General features: G+C 37.6%; 3 protein-coding genes across 5 annotated transcripts in view; all 3 read left to right on the top strand.

Annotated features, from left to right (window-relative positions):
- Positions 1-392: 392 nt before the first annotated feature.
- Positions 393-1,691, top strand: LOC108262933 (toll-like receptor 4). Its single transcript, XM_017463281.3, has 3 exons — positions 393-505; positions 662-828; positions 936-1,691. Exons 1-3 carry the CDS (start codon positions 419-421, stop codon positions 1,561-1,563), a joined length of 882 nt encoding a protein of 293 aa, XP_017318770.2. The 5' UTR covers positions 393-418; the 3' UTR covers positions 1,564-1,691.
- Positions 1,692-2,870: 1,179 nt separating this feature from the next.
- Positions 2,871-6,772, top strand: ftr14l (finTRIM family, member 14-like). Its single transcript, XM_017464412.3, has 6 exons — positions 2,871-3,358; positions 3,588-3,683; positions 3,830-4,063; positions 4,176-4,335; positions 4,438-4,497; positions 5,953-6,772. The coding sequence occupies exons 1-6, from the start codon at positions 2,942-2,944 to the stop codon at positions 6,474-6,476; spliced, it is 1,491 nt and encodes a 496-aa protein (XP_017319901.1). The 5' UTR covers positions 2,871-2,941; the 3' UTR covers positions 6,477-6,772.
- Positions 6,773-8,257: 1,485 nt separating this feature from the next.
- Positions 8,258-19,285, top strand: part of zgc:154058 (Frag1/DRAM/Sfk1 family protein) — a 29,440-nt gene continuing 18,412 nt past the window's right edge. Inside the window, exons 1-5 of one of the 3 annotated variants that reach the window (XM_053679652.1) lie at positions 8,258-8,771; positions 9,066-9,228; positions 12,302-12,349; positions 12,913-12,999; positions 16,736-16,803. In XM_053679652.1, the coding sequence (XP_053535627.1) occupies positions 9,155-9,228; positions 12,302-12,349; positions 12,913-12,999; positions 16,736-16,803 (277 nt within the window). In that variant the 5' untranslated portion in view covers positions 8,258-8,771; positions 9,066-9,154. Of the gene's footprint in view, positions 8,772-9,065; positions 9,229-9,416; positions 12,028-12,301; positions 12,350-12,912; positions 13,000-16,735; positions 16,804-19,285 lie in introns of those variants that run through there. The other 2 variants (XM_017464413.3, XM_053679651.1) reach the window with 2 other exon arrangements.

Here is a 19,285-nt window from a genome sequence, read left to right as displayed (position 1 = left end):
TGCACAAATAGAATAACAGTAACATGCACTGTGACATCACCTCTCAACCATAGATGTACGTGGGGAAAAAATCCATTATAATAAAACAGAAACCAAACCACATTTCTCTTAAAGACTAAACAAAGTATGTGAGTTAGTGGATTGAGTTTCGTAGAAGGCAAAGGAGAACTGAAGTGCTGGTTTGATGTCAAATGTAGTCAGCATGAATACAATGTGTGCATTGAGTAATTATTTACAGTAGAAAGGATGAGGGAATTTCATGTGTAGTTTTTTTAGCCAACGTCATGTGATTACAGATCCTCTTTTTGGTAGACATTATTCAAAGTTATTGTCAAATACATCATTTCACATGTGATGTGAACTTCCTTTACTGAGATTCACACTCAGTTTGATGTCACAGAAATATTTTGATCATAGTATGCCCGTGTTTTGTATGGATAGAGGAATATTCCCCATCATATTTTTCATTCTCATTCAAAATGGAAGTGGAGAGGAGTGTACAAAGGTATGTTATACATTTATCTCTGTAAGATTTTGATCATTTTAATGATTGCTGTGTTTGCTTATTTGTCTATGACTGTTAAAGTGCATTAAAAAAACAAAAAACCTGCAACATACTTAAGAATGTCTTACCAAACTCATATTATTTTGACTCAAACAGGTTATGAACAATCGACACTATTCATGTGAAGGAAGGAATCTCACATATATACCTACCAGTATTCCTTCCACCGTAGAGACACTAGACTTCAGTTTTAACTTGTTGCCTTCTTTACAAAAGCATCTATTTCCTCCACTGTATGATTTGCAGTTCCTGGACCTCACAAGGTAAAGAGTTCTGTCCATGTAATGATCATTGCTAAACACTAGTGTGTTCTCTTACTTTTAATAAATGTTCAGATAAAAACTATTTTTTGCACATTTTGGCCTTTCAGATGCCAAATCCAGTATATTGCTGATGACGCTTTCCACAATGTGAAGAATGTGACTACTCTAATTCTTACTGGAAACCCCATTTCATATACAGCACCTGACAGCTTGAACTCATTACATAAATTACAGAGATTAGTTCTCGTGGACATTGGCCTGCTGTCTTTAAATGTTCAGTTCAACAATCTCACCAAGCTCCAGGAACTAAAAGCTGGAACTAACAAGATTCAAACAATTGCTCTTCCACTATTCATGATCAACTTTAAAGACTTTTGCATACTGGACCTGCATGCAAATAACATATCCAGCTTAAAAGTAAATCACACAGCTGTACTGCGAGAGATGAGGGGAAATATCACTCTAATCCTTTCCAGCAACCCAATATTACATATTGAACCAGGAGTATTTAAGGACATTTACCTAAAAGAGCTTAACATACATAGTGCTTTTGTTTCATTTGATGCAATGAGGTATGGTCTGAAAGCTCTCAGTGGTCTTAATGTTGGAAAACTCGCCATAGGAAACTACATAGAGCACAGGGCGATAAAGATATCAGATGCTGACTATCATGGTCTGTGCTTGATATATTTCACAGTAATATTTTTATCTCCAAAGAGAACAGTCACCTTCTAACATCCACCCATTTCACTGTATGCTCAATGCAATGAAAATCCCTCTGAGAAGAGGATGCATGACAGACATGTCCCATTTCATCAACTTTGTCAACTATACATAGGTCCCCATGGTTTATCTGTAATACCAGATGTTTCACATGTACATTCATTAGAAAAACTGGTGGTGGTTGATAACAAGGCAGCATTATTTTGTGGTCTCAGTGACATTCCCAAACTCCAGCAAGTGGACCTGAGTAGAAACAAAATGATTTTAAAAGATTGTTGTTCCCAATATTTCAGAAACACACCAAATGTATGCCACATCAATCTAAGTCTTAACACAAATATATTTTTTAATACAAAATCATTCTCTGATCTTGGATTGATTGAGGAATTAGATTTCCATAACACAAATCTAAATATAATTGGTAAATTTGGAGTCTTACAAAAGTTTAAATATATAAAATATTTAGACCTTTCATACACTAGAACTACTTTTAATAGCTACTTATCTTTCCATGGGCTTAAGCATCTTAAAATACTGAAAATAGCGGGCAATACTATCCAAGGAAAAACACTGACTTATTTATTTGAAAATCTTACAGCTTTAGAGGTTCTTGACATATCACACTGTGACATTGAGTAGCCTTTAAAGCTTTCACAAACCTCCAGACGCTTAGCTAGTTACTTCTGTGATCAAAAGTAAATAGTAGGCTTTGTTCTATGATTTAACACATTTTATGCTGTTGTTTATATTAAAGCCTTTAAAAAATATACTGAATATTTTAATAATTTTTTTTACAAGCCCATCACAATCATACATCCTTGCTTTGAAATCATCGTACACTGGTGATATAGATATTTAGAGTACATAATGTGTGAATGCAACACAGGTTGTTTCCTTCTGTCAGAATTGACAGAACTGTCAATTCCTACTGTCCTGGTTTTTGAACATTACTCAGTCATTAGGTAATGAAGAATAGGAAGACATTTCCTCTGTATAAGGTTTTCAAACAGAAATAAAAAAAAATCCCTTTATTTTTCCTACTTGTACAGACTAAAGTTGCTTTAGCTTCAGCCTTTGTGATAACATCTGAAAATGTAAAACCATCTATTTACTTCCGTTTAATAAGAACCAAATAACTTTGGAATATATTTAAAAATTAAATATGGAAATTTACAACTGTCATGTTCCTTCTCTAAACATTTCATTGGTGTCAGAACCATATTTCATCATGACACACCCTCTAGGTTTTAACTCCAACAAGACATACTGGTTTAACCTAGACATACTTCATTGTTCACATTCTCCCATATAAAGCCTGTCACACAACAGTTTCACTGAAACTACACCACACTCAGAGATCTAGCCTGTGCATTTCCAAGGAGAAATCAAAATGTCTCGACGCAGCAGTGTGACACACCAGAATCATTACAGCTCTCTCGGAAAGTCCCAGAGATCTGAGTCCTATGGAAAATACAGCAACCCCAGATCCGACAGCCGGAACAGCCAGCAAAATGTACTCTGTGATTTCTGCCTGGTGAAAAAGATGAAGGCTGTGAAGTCCTGTCTTACATGCCTGACCTCATTGTGTGAGACTCATCTGCAGGCTCACTATGAGTACCCAGCACTGATGAAGCACAAGTTGGTGGCAGCAACGGGGCAGCTGAAGGAAAAGATCTGCGCCGAACATGACAAACTACTGGAGGTCTTCTGCCGCTCTGATCAGATGTGTGTCTGTGTTCTGTGCATCATGGATGAACACAAACAACACAACATTGTTTCAGCTGCAGCTGAGAGGACAGAGAAACAGGTGAGTATTTATTCTAGAATAGTAGCTTAATACTCTACTAAGACATTCTTTATTGTGTTTATTAAGACGTACGTACATATTGAACATTTTGCCTCACATCTAAAGTTTTAATATGTCAATTAAAAAAATCTATTGTAATATCTTCTGTGAAATCTTTAGCTATTTCATCATTGCTAAGACACATGTGACGGCCATGTGATGAAACATATGCTCTGCTTTACTCCTGCAGAAACAACTTAGTGCTAAACTGATGACCTCTCAGCAGAAGATTGATGAGAGGGTGAAGAAGTGGCAAGATCTGATGCAGGCTACAGAATCTCTAAAGGTGGGGCTTCAATAGGAACCAGTGGAGTGCTCTGTACTCTGCTTTATTTATTTATTTATTTTTTTATAAATCTCTGCCATACTGTGTTCATATCTTATCGAACCTTCATTACCCCAACTAAACTCTGCTTTCCTGATTGTTCACAGCACTCATCTCAGAGTGTGTTGGAGGAGAATGAGAGAATATTCACCGAGTTGATGCAAGCTCTCGAGAGGAGGTACACTGATGTGAAGGAGATGATCCGAGCCCAAGAAACAGCCCTGATGACTCAGGCTGAGAGACACCTGAGTCAAATGGAGGAAGAAATCACGTTATTGAGGATGAAACACAATGACCTGGAGAGGCTTTCTCACTCTGAAGATCACATACATTTCTTACAGGTATCGGTTCCTACATATCAATCAGAAAATATAGTTGTGTTTTTTGTTAGTTATGTACAAGATATAATTAAATAGTCATTATCATAAAATCAACTCACTATTCTGGCCTCAGAGCTGGCAGTCTCTTTCTGCACCTTCAGGATATGAGGACTTGTCCAAAGTGACACTGGCCCCACTTCATTCTTTTGATAAAGTTAAGAAAGCCATCTCTGAGCTTAAGGTGCAGGTAGAAGATGTAAGCAAAGGAGAACTGAACAAGATCTCATCTGCAGGTTGGTGAAATACAATAGTTTATGTAAATTATTTCTTTTCAGTGTTTTAAAAGTACATGATTTATGGTATTAAAAAATTGTGACCTTGTGCTTTCTTTACAGCAAGAGAAGTAAAAATTTTGCAGATTCTGGATCCAAAAACGAGAGAGGAATTTTTACAGTGTAAGTTGTTTTATTCATTACAGGCAAAATGCTATACATACTAGAGTATTTAGTTGTGCAAATATTCACAACATACATCCAAATAAATTCAGAACCAGGCCAGGTATAAGTATTTTTAATGTAACTAAAACAATTCAACAGTCACGTAATTGAACGTAATGGAGGTTAGGACGGATGCAAATGCAGATGAGAGTTTTATTAAAGAGAGGCAGGCAGACAAATCCAAAACATGAGACAATAGCGTGGTCAAAACCCAGGTAATAGGTCAGGTGATTGGCAAACGGCCATAAACGAGGACACAAAGCATGATGAGCAATGGCTTGGTAAACGGAACCTTATGTAATACTTTGCAAAGAGTGAATGCATTAAAGGTTCTTTTAAATTGTGGTTGTGATTGTGACGTAAATTGGGTGCAGGTGAGGTGATTAGAATGAATGTGAGTGTTCTGGGAATTGCGGTCCATGACGGCCATGTTTGTAGGCCACAGTGCAGGATTGGAAATGTAGTCACTGGTTTGCTGTGATATAACAAACAGTGTGAAACAAGGGAGTCTCAGAGTAAGTGGAGAGGGACAGGTGGGGACAATTACACTGGCCTTGGGAATAGAAACTGAGAAATATGGGAAAGCCTTGTATTGTCACATAAACTAATACTAAAGCACAGTGCAATTCTTTGCGTAACTAGCTTTTTAGGAAGCTGCAGTCATAGCACATGATCAGCCCCTGGAGCAGCTGATTGTTATGGACTTTACTCAAGGGTCTAACACTAGCAACATTGCAGCACTAGTATTCCAAAAGACCTGATTGGAATCCATAACTCCTTTTACCACTGAACAACAAATGTTTTTGTTAGGCTATATCTTGGGCTCACGTGACACAAATGTCTAAGAGTTAGCTTTGTCATATGCTAAGAGTCTTGGCCATGTTACAGCCATCCAAAATAACAGCAATAATAACAGTTATACATGGTGCAGTACGTTTCGCACTTAAAACATCACGTTTAGTTATTAGCGCCCCCTAATGCCCAATAATATGTTTTATGTTGGTTCAAAATGGCATCACGTTCTTGATTGGGGTCTTTTATTTCATTTAAATATCACGAGACATATAAACCTGGTTTACAGATTAATCATGATTAAAGTTGCAGGTCGGTTTTGCAGAGAAGATGCTATTCAATCAAATTTTACACATTCCACATAAAATGTCACTCATGCTGTTGTGCAACATGGCAAAATAATGGCTGAATGGCTCGAATTTATTCACAGTACTCAACAGGTCATGGCAAAGTAAACTCTTTATATATATAAAAGCAATTATTTTGGGAGAAAAAGACAAATTGCATATGCACATATGTATGTAGGCATTTATGCGAGTATATGAGTATGCAAGTTTACAATAAAACTGCAAAATACTAGTTATGAGCCATCATTTGCTGTGCTTCCCCCCCCCCGTGCAGATTACTGTCAGCTTTCTCTGGATCCTCTAACAGCTCACCCAAACCTTCACCTGTCCAAGGGAAACACAGTGGTGAAGATGGGCAGTGAACCCAACTCATACCCTGAGCATCCAGAGAGATTCGACTACTGGCAGCAGGTGCTGTGCAGGGAGGGTATGACTGGCAGCCGATACTACTGGGAGATTGAATGGAGTGGTACAGAAGTGGACATAGCTGTAACTTACAAGGAAGCAAGCAGGAAGGGCAGTGACAATGTTTGCAGCTTTGGCTGGAATGACAAATCCTGGAGTCTGTACTGCTCTGAGTCTAAGTGCACCTTCATGCACCACAGTAAACGTACATCCATACCAGTGCCCATTTCTTCAAAAATAGGAGTGTATGTAGACCACAAGGCTGCAACACTGGCATTTTATAGTGTCTCAGACACAATGACTCTCCTCCACAGAGTACATACCTCATTCATTCAGCCACTCTATGCAGGGTTTGGAGTCTGGGGTTATGGAAGTACTGTAAAGATACTGTAAAAATGTTTTATATATTTAAATACACTGAGAATATTTTATGAAAGTCTTTAAATTGTTCAGTGTAAAACCTTCTCATTCAAAGGACATGCCTATTTTAGCTGTGTCATCTTATAGTTTTAACTACTGTCTTTCAGTTGTAGGACTAACTTGAAAGTAATAGGGAGAAATGACTAAACAACTAAAGGAATGAAGATACCACAACTACTACACAAAAACCACTAGATGGTGATATTCTATTACTTTGTTAATGATTTTAAACACCAAAATTAAGTTCAAATAAATTATTGCATTTCTGATTTGATCTGATTTGACTCACTTCATACTTGTGCACTTTTTCTGTGACACTTTTTCTAGTTAACCTTACCTCTGGGTATTTTTACTCACTGTTAACAAATTGTCTGGTATATTTTCTCCTTAAAATATGTATCATATCCACATCGTTTACCTTATAAAATTGAAATAGAAATCTAATAAATGACATGCTCCAGTCAGTTATTCAGAGGTTTAGTCAGATTTCTTTATTTAACTTCTTTACAAATTCAGCATCAGTGTTTACAAGTCCACCATGGCAACCCAGCTCCTTCTGCAGTTTTCCAAATTACAGTTGTCAGAGAAGGCCTTTTTGAACATGGCCTACATGCATAAATGTGCATGCATTAGAGCAAAATGAGAACATTTCTTAATAAATTTACTGTTGAAGTTGAAGTAACCTCAAACCTCAAAATCTCCTCGTACATTTTGTAAACTATAAAGTACAGTAGATAAGTCTATAGCTTTGTAAAAACAGTTTAAATAGTGCATATCCTTTGTATCTTCTACAAGTAGATATACGAGCACTTATTTGGAGCCACACTTAATTCCACCTTAAAATGCACAATAATAACTGTTAATTTTAGCACTGCTTAACATTAATCATTGAACTCATTTACATCATTTACATGAACACATACATAATCATTGAACTTGGGGGGCAAAGTGGCTTAATGGTTTCAGGTTTGCCTCGCACCTCCGCGGTTTTTGGTTTGAATCCTGCCTTTTCCCCAAGATCTCACAGAGCTTGCATGTTCCCCCTGTGTTTCAGGGATTTCTTCCAGGGCACCCTGGTTTCCTCTCACAGTCCAAAGACGTTTTGCAGGTTGTAAGCTGATTGGCATTTCCAAATTGTGTGTGTGTGTGTGTGTGTGTGTGTGTGTGTGTGTGTGTGTGTGTGTGTGTGTGTGACAGAGAGAGACAGAGAGATTGGGCCCTGTGATGGGTTGGCACCTTGTCCATGGTGTCCCCCACCTTGTACCCCATGTTCCCTGAGAGCTCCAGGCTCCTCATGACTGTGTGTAGGATAAGCGGTATGGAAAATGGATGGATGGATGGACATTTATTCTCACTAATCCTGATCAATATAACTTGTTCCTCTTATATGAGATTATATACAATATATGTTTGCGAAGTGAAGCTTATAGTTCATGCAAAGATATTGCTAATGATGTATCATTGCATATAGTATAATACTTTGCATATCAGATCTTATGAAAACCTGACAAAAACACGGACAGTGTGCTGAGTGTTGATTTATCAGACTCCGTGGGCAGAAACTAAAGGCATACCGCCTTTGGAGTGGCAGAGAAGGCACAAAAGCAGTGATCACAACAGGGTGTGAAAGCACAGTGACCACACGCACATCCCCCGGTCACGTGACAGTGTCACGTTCTCTCTGTCTGTGGTGATTGGTGTGCTTTTCACGCTTTTCCCGTGTTGAACATGAAGAACAGGTATGTCTTACTGCATTGTCATCAACTCTGCCATTTCTAGGCAAAAGTTCATACAATCCCATCAATTACATGAAATTAAAATGCAACTTGTATGATCTCCTTATGACCTGAAGAACAGGTTCGACTGGTTTAAACTGACACTAGTAACCTTTAAAAAGCAAACAAGGCGCTAAGAGTACCTAAGTGAAGATATAGTGAGGAAAGTACTGAGGTGCAGATGATGATGATGATGAGGAGGAGGAGGAGGAGGAGCAGCAGCAGCAGTAGTAGTAGTAGTAGTGCTGCTGCTGCCACACTACACCACACCACACCACACTACACTGCTGCTGTCTGGACTCGAGCTTTAGCTCACTGAAGCTCACTCACTCAAACAGGACACGACGAGTGGTGTACATACGGAAAAACGGTTTCAAAGGCGAAGAATTCCTGAGTGTTGGACTATAACCCGCTGCTGTGTGCTGCCCATAAGATTTAGGAGTGAAAAGCTGGAAGAGAAACGGCTACTGTACCTCACCGAGAAAGGGACAAGGTAAAACCATGAAATAATACACTACACACACTTCGCGTGTATTCCTGCTGCCATCTTTCTCTCTTTTTTCCTCTCTCTCTCTCTCTCTCTCTCTCTCTCTCTCTCTCTCTCTCTCTGTGAAAAGTATTTTGAGAAGTTGTTTTTTCTGTCCCTGTAAGTGAGTTGGAGACATTTTCCTTTGCTGTAACTGTGACTGTAAAGTGACCATGCTAAGCGCAAGCGTGTTGGAAAGAAGCTAGCCGTGTCATGTATTTCTCGTCTTGGTGTGTGAGCTTGTTTTGTCCTGCTTTACAGGTTATGGTCTCGGTGATGAACACAGACATGAAGTGAGATGTGAATGTTGCTGAGGAGGAGGTGCGAGGCTGGAGACTCAGGCAGAGGACATGATGGTAATGTCGGGGTGGATTATTCTGCCCATCAGCCTGCCCGTCCTCACCATCACCGGCATCTGGGTTGTGTGAGTGACCCAAAGACACACACCTAGTGTACATCTTACACTATATATTACACTGTATATTACACTCTATATATATATATATATATATATATATATATATATATATATATATATATATATATATATATATATATATATATATATGAATGAAGTGGATCCCTGAGTGGATACATGAATACAAACGGTTGCTGTTGGCCCATCTCTAAACCACAGATTTAATTCAGTTTCATAGGTTTTCAGCCCTAGTGACCTGTTACTGGATATCTGTTCAAATAAATGCTGTTTATGGTTCCTGCTGGAACTGTTATGGTTCAGAAGCTATTGTGGTTAGGTTATAAGGTAAAGAGATCTAGATGAGATGAGGTTGTAAATACCTTGTCAGGAATGTGATTCATATTGAGTCATTTTACAATTGTGTATAGATGACTTTCTGTTGACACGGTGTTGAAGTGATCACCATCACTAACATATATATCTTGGACTATTTTCTATGTGTCTGTGTGTTCCCTGCAGAAAAAAAAACACATAGAAACAATCACATAATTCGAATGGTTTTCGCTACAAATATCATTACAAACCATCAGCTAACCATTAAAACCCATTACCAATACCGTTATTGGTCCTTAATGGTATCCACTAGACATAACATGCCACCAATAGAAGGCAACAAATTACTAGTAGAGACTCACAGGGACCATTACAGTTTCCATTTAAAAAAAACATTATAACCATTAAACCGATAACAAAATTTTTGAAACAGGAACTCTTATAAGTCACTTTTGTATGATATGTTTTATGTAGCCCAGGGCATATTGTTTGACATTTCTAATTGCGAGATATTAGACTTAGTAACGTGGTGACATGGAGATGATTGATGTAGGTGTAATACTGTAACTAGCTTACCCAGGCGGTCACAATATGAAAAGAGACATCATTGTGGGTAACAACGCTGGTACAGTCCTAGACTTGCAGATATTTATATATAAAAGTGCCTTGGCATTATAATACAGGGTCTCAGAGGAAGGAGGAGAAGTATGCACTCTGAGGAAGAATAGGCCATAGCAGGATGCTATGAGTTATGAGCTACAGTTTCTCATTGCTTGCAATGCAGATTTAGGAGGTAAATGCTACAAACAGTTTTATCTTTTCCTTTTAAGTTATGGTAATGGTATACAATTATCTCGCCACAGGAATGCTTCCTAACTAGGTTACTTATAGTGGATTTCTGATTGGTGTGTTGTTTTCTGAATGCACTCAGCAGTCCCTTGTCTCCCTCATCCAGCAGGACAGGGATAGTTACATAAAGCATGGGAGAAGGAATACAACATAGGGGTGGAGCACTTACCCACACTTTCCAGAATACGTCAGCCACTTCTCATTGGCTGTAAGACAAGCTTGAGCAGAGCTTTCCACGTCTCCAGTAGTGAGGGATGGTACCCAATAAATGCGGACTCGCTTGTGCTGTGCCCTAAATAGCTGTGTCCATGACTCCTGTTGACTGGTAAAAAGGCAACTGAAATTATGGATCTACAGAGGGATTTATTGAAAACATTATTCCTTCAAATACAACTACAACATTCTGTTTAGCTAGTTTTAGATCGCAGTTGTTTTTGCCCATTAGTTAGTCCACCACATGGTTTGTTTGTTAGTTTGCATAATTTAGACCTAACTCTGTATTGTTGAAATCTTTCTATTTAGACTAAATTTCCACAGAAATGTTTCTATTGATGTTTTCTTAGGTTTGAGATTTGAATCTTGAATCTGACATGCGGTGTCCCAAAACCGCAGGCATTTAAGCTGGCCCTCAGAAGGAGGGGAGACGCATGACCTTATCAGGTTTTCATTGTTTGTTGTTGTGACAGAGGATCAGATTAGGCCTGTTTAATATGTTGCAGAATGTTCAGCCCATAAAAGTTACACATGTATGTAAGATGAATATATAAATTAACTGAAAACTGAGGTTATTTATTTATTTACTTTACTTTAAATCCCCACAACTAAAGTAGTTTATAGGTTTTCTCTACACCATATAATGTAGGCTGGCACACTCTGAGGATTGTGGTTGGGTTGATGTTGTTTAGCATGTTTACATCTACACTCTTAACTTGCAACTCAAGGTTTTTGTACAAGTGGTGTTACTCGAATATTTAAGAGGAAATGGGGTCTTGAAAAAGACAAACTCTGCCATCTGCTTTCAATACCACAGAATCTGTAGTAAATGGCTGGCCAGTGAGGTTGGTGTCAGTGGTGACCTGGTAACGGTTTGTGTGATTATTCACAACAGCGGTTGAGGCAGATGGGAGTTTGTTTATTTACCAAATGCAGTATTACTCAGTGTTTAATGGTCGGAAAGTGCATCTCACTGTGTGTACATACATACATGCATACATACATACGCACACACACACACACACACGCGCACACATACATATACAGACACAGATGCATCGAGAGATGAAAACAACCCTAACTGGCATTTAGCCTGTTTCTGACCCTGCAGTCTGTCAGATGCAGTTGTACTGGACAAATGTAAATTTTGTGAGCTGGGTAAATGAGATGTGCACTGACAGCTTGGTGATGAGGGCGTACCATGCATGTTCTGTATGTTGTCTATGTTTCCTTGCAAATCTTATGAAAGTGAGAATGTAGACATTCAGGAGCCACACACTGACTACCATCTAATGCCCCTTTGTTCGCTTACATCACTAGAGGGTCATTATGACTCTGGATTGGACATTCTTTGACCTTGCTGCATCAGCATGAGAGAAGATTAATATATTGCCACAATGCTGGTGAAAGGTAAAATCAGTTGAAATCCTGGAGATGACTTACATTTTTATAAAATAACAAAAAAAAAATACGGCAAGAAAATTGCCAAAATTGTAATTACTCTTAAACACCTTTTGTGGTAATCGTCTGTCATTTATGTGTCTCTTTATATGTTCTTTTCTTTCTTTTTTATTTGCATTTTTAAGTATTTGAGACGAAAGTAGTTTCACTTTCGAATTGACAAACTGCCACTGGGCAAAAGCATTACTAACACCCCTGTTTCATGAATTTTCTTTTACATCAGGTACGCCATGGCCCTGTATAACCAGCATGTTTGTCCTGTGGATAACTGGTAAGAGGCTGACTTTATTATTCTTTACATGTCAGTACACTGCACAATTGTTTGTCTTCAGTGAAGCATCTGCTCCATTTATTAAAATAATATGTTATATGTTTCAGTTAACTGTTTATCCACTCTAGATGTGTGACTTGTATGTTAGGATGCTATCTCAGACATTGGTTAATAGGATCACCCCTAAACACACTAACTGATTAATGTTAGGTGGTAAAATCCTGTCAAAAGGCCCAGCTTTCATATATTCTGAATTTCACAGCGTTTCATTGTAAATCGTCAATTACTCATAAAAAAAAAAAAGGGTCCATGATGTGATTTGTCATTGCTGTAAATTTTAATTATTTGTGTGTTTTGCTGAAAGGGCTATAAAATGCATTAATTCCTGCTCCGTATTGTTACAACAAGTGGTCTCATCTGTTACAAAGTGGTAGACCTGCCTGGTGTAGGTTAATGCTGTGTAAGGAACGGATCTCAGATGAGTTCACTATGGCTCACGTAATAGTTTAATCAAGACTGTTTACACTTCTTTGATTTTCTGTTTGTCTGTGCATGTGTTTCAGGTTATATAATCAGTCATGTGAGGAAGATTTGTCCATGCAGAGGGGACCAACACTGTGCTGTACTCTGGACAATGTGCCACTTATCAGGTCTGTCTGACAAAGCCTCAGTATTGTTAAAAGGTCTCTTTTTCTTTGCCGAAAAGAGCATTATATTAATGTATGTAATTTATGTCATTTATTTATCATAAATTCTACATATTTTTCTGCAATTATGTATCTATTCTCATTAAATAATACACATTGTACACAGAATGGTCCTACAAGTGACCTGTAAGTAGGGTGTGCAATATTGACAAAAAATGATATCTCAATATTTTCTGAGATTTTGTCGATAATGATAAATAGATGGTATTTCGCATCCTTCAAAAATGTGTTGTACTAGCTCCCTGTTATTAATAGGTGCTGGTACCTTGGCTGGTTTAGCAGTATGTACAGGATTTCACAGGTGTTTTTCTGTGATTGTTGCAGCCAACAATGCTTGATTTTGCGACGGCTTTTTTCAAAACTTGCGATTATTTGAATTGATGAAATTGCAGTTGCACGAAATTGTTTTGCATGGTCTTTTGTTGGTAAATGAGACCTTTTAGCTGTACTCATGTTCAACGCATTTGACTCGAAGAAGGCTTTAGCTGAAAGCATGTTGTGATATACGTCACACGACGCGTCTTGGCCCAAATCTGTGGAAAATCTACGGTAATTTTGAAAAATTGCAAGCTCGTACAAATATTTTGGGGTTTGCTTGATTTTGCGTTCATTTCTGCAATCGCAAAATCCTAGAAGGACTGGTTTGTACTGTCATGGACAGCTGACTCACTAAGCTTTTCATATTCTTCATATTCTGTTTAGTGGTTAGTTGGCAGATGGTGAAAAAAAATTGGCTGTCGAGCTGTCTTTAATGGCAACCGATTTCCGACATAGTTTGCAGATTGCCGTCTTTGGTGCAACATCTGTCTATGTGAGTGAGGATGGCCCAAGTCCAGCAATTAACTCTTAACGACATGGATTGCGAGGCTGGTGATGTCTGTATTTTGTCTCCTGGTGCTGTTTGTTCACTCATTTGTAACTTTTAGCTATGCTAGCTTAACTTGCACACTGCATTCCAATAGGCTACATCATGCGGTGAAAGTGTGCGCTCTCAATGCGCACGTGCAGTAGTCTATTCTACTAGGCTACATCATATCACATCGATACATATCGCACACCCCTACATGTAAGTACATTTAATAACCTACAACTGTAACTTGCTGTGGCTGCTTTTCAAATGACATTCAAGGTGTCATGTAGTGAGCTGTGGAGGTTCTACACCACCATTATATTCTCCTCAATGTAGTGAGCATAAGCAGTGAATGGGAAGTCAGTTGTAATTACATGTCAGAGGGGGATTTAAATTCCGGCATAAGGACAACATTTTTACACTCATCCTGGGTAGCATAAGAACCAAATATTACAATTCTATTAATATTCAATGTAAAATATTATAGTTTCTGATAACAAGTGGCAAACTTTGATAACATTTCACATGAATCTTTTTAAAGTTCTATTTATCTCGGCATAAATCAGTAGTTAGAGTTTTTGCACTGTAAGATTTTTATCTTCTGTCCTGTGAACCCTCTTCCCAAAAGGTAACCAATTAAAACGGACCTTTGTAAGAGCCATGTGTTTTTGCGTCATCATATTCTTGTCAGCTGCTTATGCGAAGGAAAGGTGTGTTTTTTTTCACTTGAACGCATTTGCGCACTACTCTCTGGTCCAGTATGCTGACAGCGTGCGATATGTTCCCAAATCACAGGGTTCTTGGGTTGTTATTAAGTGAACGTAATAAAAATTATTGCATATCATGCACAGTCCTTCAACACATTGTCTTCAATACAGTTTGTATGCTGTTCCTCTTCCATTCTTCCCCTGAGGTATCTCTTGTTTCACTTCCTGCTACAACGTTCTTTTTTAGAGAAAGAAAGTGTGTAAGAGGGAGGGAATGAGAGAGTGAGCATCTAGAGTGAACTAGAGTGAAATATTATAGTATACTTGTTTAGTGTGATGGTTTTTTGGCACCTTGGTGTCACTGTAAGTGTGGAGTCTGAGAGATGTATTTTTTTGAGATTGTGACTAGTGCTTCTGGATATGGGTCTGGGCCTGCTTATCAAAGACTGTCAAAACATTTCACTGTACAATAATATTTACTTTTAATCGCTTGACAAAATTCTATTGGAATGTTTTGGTGAAATGAGGGGGAAAGGATTAAAATAAATGCATGGCATGATGTGACTTTATTTCCCCATATATATATATATATATATATATATATATATATATATATATATATATATGTGTGTGTGTGTGTGTGTGTGTGTGTGTGTATATGTGTGTGTGTGTGTATGTATGTATATCTTGTGATATATCACTATATATATCTTGTGAACTATGAAGATTCAGTGCTGACATTATGTTAATCAAGAGTATAGTGAACATATACAATCAGCTACAGAATTATTGCTACCCATGGCAAAGATGTGTAAAAAGGTTACGAAAAATGTCTTTGTGGTTAATTAGCTTCCTAAAAATCCTACACTGAAAAAATGTAAGCGGAATCAAACCTTAAATATATAACAGGACAAATAGGATGTTTTAAGCAAAAGTCCTTCATCAGCTGTGCAAAAACCTTCACAGAAACTGGACAGGTAAAGATTGGAGAAAATGTCTCCTGGTCTTTTTCTTCAGCTGTCCAGTTTCAGTACATTAGAAGCTCTTGGTCTGCATGTGCATGATTTTATTCATTGCACTGTTGCCACATGATTGGATAATTGCATGAATTTGCAGGTGTGCATGTGTTCCTATTAAAGTGGATGGCGTGGAGTGCTGTTGAAAGTGATTTAAGCTAATATTCCTATTCCTGTTCAGATGAAAGTGGCCATTGAGTGTATAATGTGGCACAAATACTGTTTGTTCTGTCTGTGGCAGTAGAAAATCATTAATGTTTGAATGCATTTATATCTATTTTTAAATAAGTAAAAGTTTCAAACCAGGTTTCAGAGGAATTTGATAGCCCTTGCCAGGTTGGGTGTGTGTGGAGGAGACTGGATGGGTGTTTATACTAGATTCCCGACATCGCCTCTTCCTGGAAGTGTAGTGAAGTGGGCCAGCATGCACACTGGAGTGAAGCCCATATCAAATGTATTTATAGAATGTGCATTGTTTGACCTATATATGAAAAAGTAAAGGATATGAGGTTGGATGTGAAAAGGAAGACACTGGGTGGACAATTTACAACCGAATTCTTTGTTTAAAATTTATTGTGGTGTTACGGTGAATATAGAACCGTATAATATAGATGTATTTTTTGAGAATGTAGTATGATGTGATTTATAGATAGACCTGCCATTTGGAAGCAGTGTTTGTTACTTGACTTTTTCCATCAAATCTATTTTTACCTTCATTTTATTTGACCTTAAGGCTATCCTCCTCTTGTCACATTTGTTTTGTGCTGTGTGAGCTGATAGCTGGATGACTCCTGTGTCCTTTCTATTCTTCCTCCTCCTGCTGTTGATGCACTTCTCCCAGGATTCCAGTTAGGGCCAGATTAGTGTGTGTGTGTGTGTGTGTGTGTGTTTTGTATATGCAAAGTTTTTGTCCCCTCAAACTTTGTTTCATGTAGTATTTTAAATGTATTAGCAGAGCTAATACTAATATTTAGCTAATATTTTATAGCTAATATTTTTTATCTTTATTCTACACTGACTGTAAGTAAATGATTCAGGGACAGTTCTTATCCTGGATATGAGAGCCTCACTGTTTAACCCCTGCACTGGTATGTGTTTATTTGCAGTAAGTGTGGCACACTACCTCCAGAGAGCTGCTTCTTCAGCCTTATATGCAGCACAGGATCTTTCATGGGTGAGTATGTGTTTATTATGCAGGACATCATGTGTAGGCCATTTGAAAATTTTATGCCTCATTTTAACCTTGTCACAAACAGTTAGGATTTTATTTAATTTAGTAGTTAAAGATAATAACGGACCATATGCAAAAAAAAAATAGCACTGTATTTTAGCAATGAATGGGGCACCTTGTATTTTACATTTAGGATCTTTCTGGGTACTAGAAATGAAAAGTAATAGTTGAATGTGTGTGTGTGTGTGTGTGTGTGTGTGTGTGTGTGTGTGTGTGTGTGTATAAGTATGGGAGGGTGCAGCCTACTCAGTCATACTAAAGAAATTACTCAGACACTGAAAATCAGACTACCAAAGTGAATAAAATCGCATGTGGTGTGTTTTAGTCTTGATATGAAATTATGTAATAACCTCAAAAATGCAACATGAAATGCTGTTGAATAGCACCCGTACACGAGACTCCGCATCCAGGTTAGCACTTCATTGTGCCAGTGCATTATATATCATTCGTTTTAAATTTACACTGATCATGTATTGTGAGTTGGACTTGTAAATATGAACAAAAATGGTTTCTACATAAGCATAAAATTATGTTTTAAAAAAGCAACATTAATAGAGAATATATTGGATATAAAAAGTCTACACACGCCTGTTGACATGTTTGTGATGTGAAAAAAAACGAAACCAAAATGTCAGATCGTTTTCCATCTTTAATGTGATATAGCAGCCAAAAACAAATAGAAATGTTTGAGGGGTAAAAACAAAAAGTAATACTCTATATATATCCTGGTTGCATGAGTATGCATACCCTTTAACTAATACTTTGTTAAAGCACCATTTGCTTGTAATACAGCACTCACTCTTTTGGGGTAATTGATTTTGGGGTAAATCTTGATTTGGCAATTGTATTCCACTCTTCCTTGCAAAAATGCTCCAGATCTATCACATTGCGAGAGGATCTCCTGTACACAGCCTTCTTCAAGTCATTCCAAAACCTTGATCTTCTTCTTCTGAATTCATTCCCTTGTTAACTTGGATTTGTGCTATGGGTTGTTGTCATGATGGAATGTGACATTTTTTTTTCAATTGTCAAACAGAGGCCTGTAGGTTTTGTGCCTAAATAGATTGGTATTTATCCACGGATAAGAAATGGCTTCTGTCTAGACATCCTACCACATAGCCCAGACATGTGAAGAATACAAGAGATTATCACATGCAGGGAAAAACCGGTACTTGCCAGATATTCCTGCAGCTCCTTTACTGTTGCCATAGGTCTCTTGGCAGCCTCCCTGATACGTTTTCTTCTTGTCTTTTCGTTGATTTTGGAAGGACGTTCTGTTCTTGGTAATGCGATTGTGGTGTCCCATTTCCTCTGGCCTTCACGTCAAGAAGAAAATCTTATAGAAACAGATTTTTGTTTGAGACTAATTAGAATCACTTCATTGATGACGGCTGTATGATAATTACTTTTGAACATGAGTTTGAATGTCATTGTTTGTCGTTCAGTGTCATTGCCCCAATATAGTAGGGTGTGCACACGTTTTATTTTTCTTTTATTTCCCCATAAAACATTTGTATTAGTTTTTTACTTAAATGTTGTTTTACATTAAAGGTGGAAAAAGATTTGACATGGTTTCTTGGATTTGACATGGTCCTTGGTTTAATTTTTTTACGTCATAAAAACGTATAATTTTAATAGGGGTGTGTAGGCTTTTTATATTCACTGTATATGTAAAGGTTACATTTTTTTAAAAATCAACTTCTAGAGATAAATGTTGCAAAAAATGTTCTTATTCGGATTACACCTGCTATCATAATAGAAGACATTGCCCTTAATTTGGAAGATTTCACTTCACAAGTGGCAGTCATGGAAGGAGTCAGGCGAAGGAGCTTTCCAAAGTTCTCAGGGACAACATTATTAAACAAGCCTCAAATGGAAAAAGCTACAGTCCAATAGTCAGTAAAAAACTGGTTCAATAATATGAAGGTGGAGAAGTTCATGGTTCACGATCTGAAAGCAGGAACAGGAGTTACACAGAGGACAATAAGCAGTGGAATGCAACACAATCATCTCTGTTCCTACACCCCGTGCAGAACTTCTCTGTAAATATACCCATTAAAGGGTTGATAAAGATCCACATCTAAGCATTCCGATTTATATTTAAAAATTATGTTGAAAATAATTCGGACGGATACGCCAAAAAACGCTGAATAAGGAAGATGTTGATGGTATAAGTGTTTAAGTTCTGTAGTCAGTATGCAACTTGATGATGAATTGGGGTCAAAGTGATTTTTGCTGTTCACACTGTTGTGAAAACAAAAACAAATGCAAGTGTGAGGAACAGGATCATATTTGAGTTAAATCTTCCTGCAGTGTGAATCTAGATTTTCAGTCCTGAGAGTAAAAGAACATAAGCCTTGATCTGTACATTACCAGTCATATTGTGACTTGCTAAATTTCACTACACAGTGCAAGCTATAGAACA

Source organism: Ictalurus punctatus, chromosome 3 (genome assembly GCF_001660625.3).
Source record: "Ictalurus punctatus breed USDA103 chromosome 3, Coco_2.0, whole genome shotgun sequence".
Classification (NCBI taxonomy): domain Eukaryota; kingdom Metazoa; phylum Chordata; class Actinopteri; order Siluriformes; family Ictaluridae; genus Ictalurus; species Ictalurus punctatus.
This window is presented reverse-complemented; position numbering and strand designations above follow the sequence as displayed.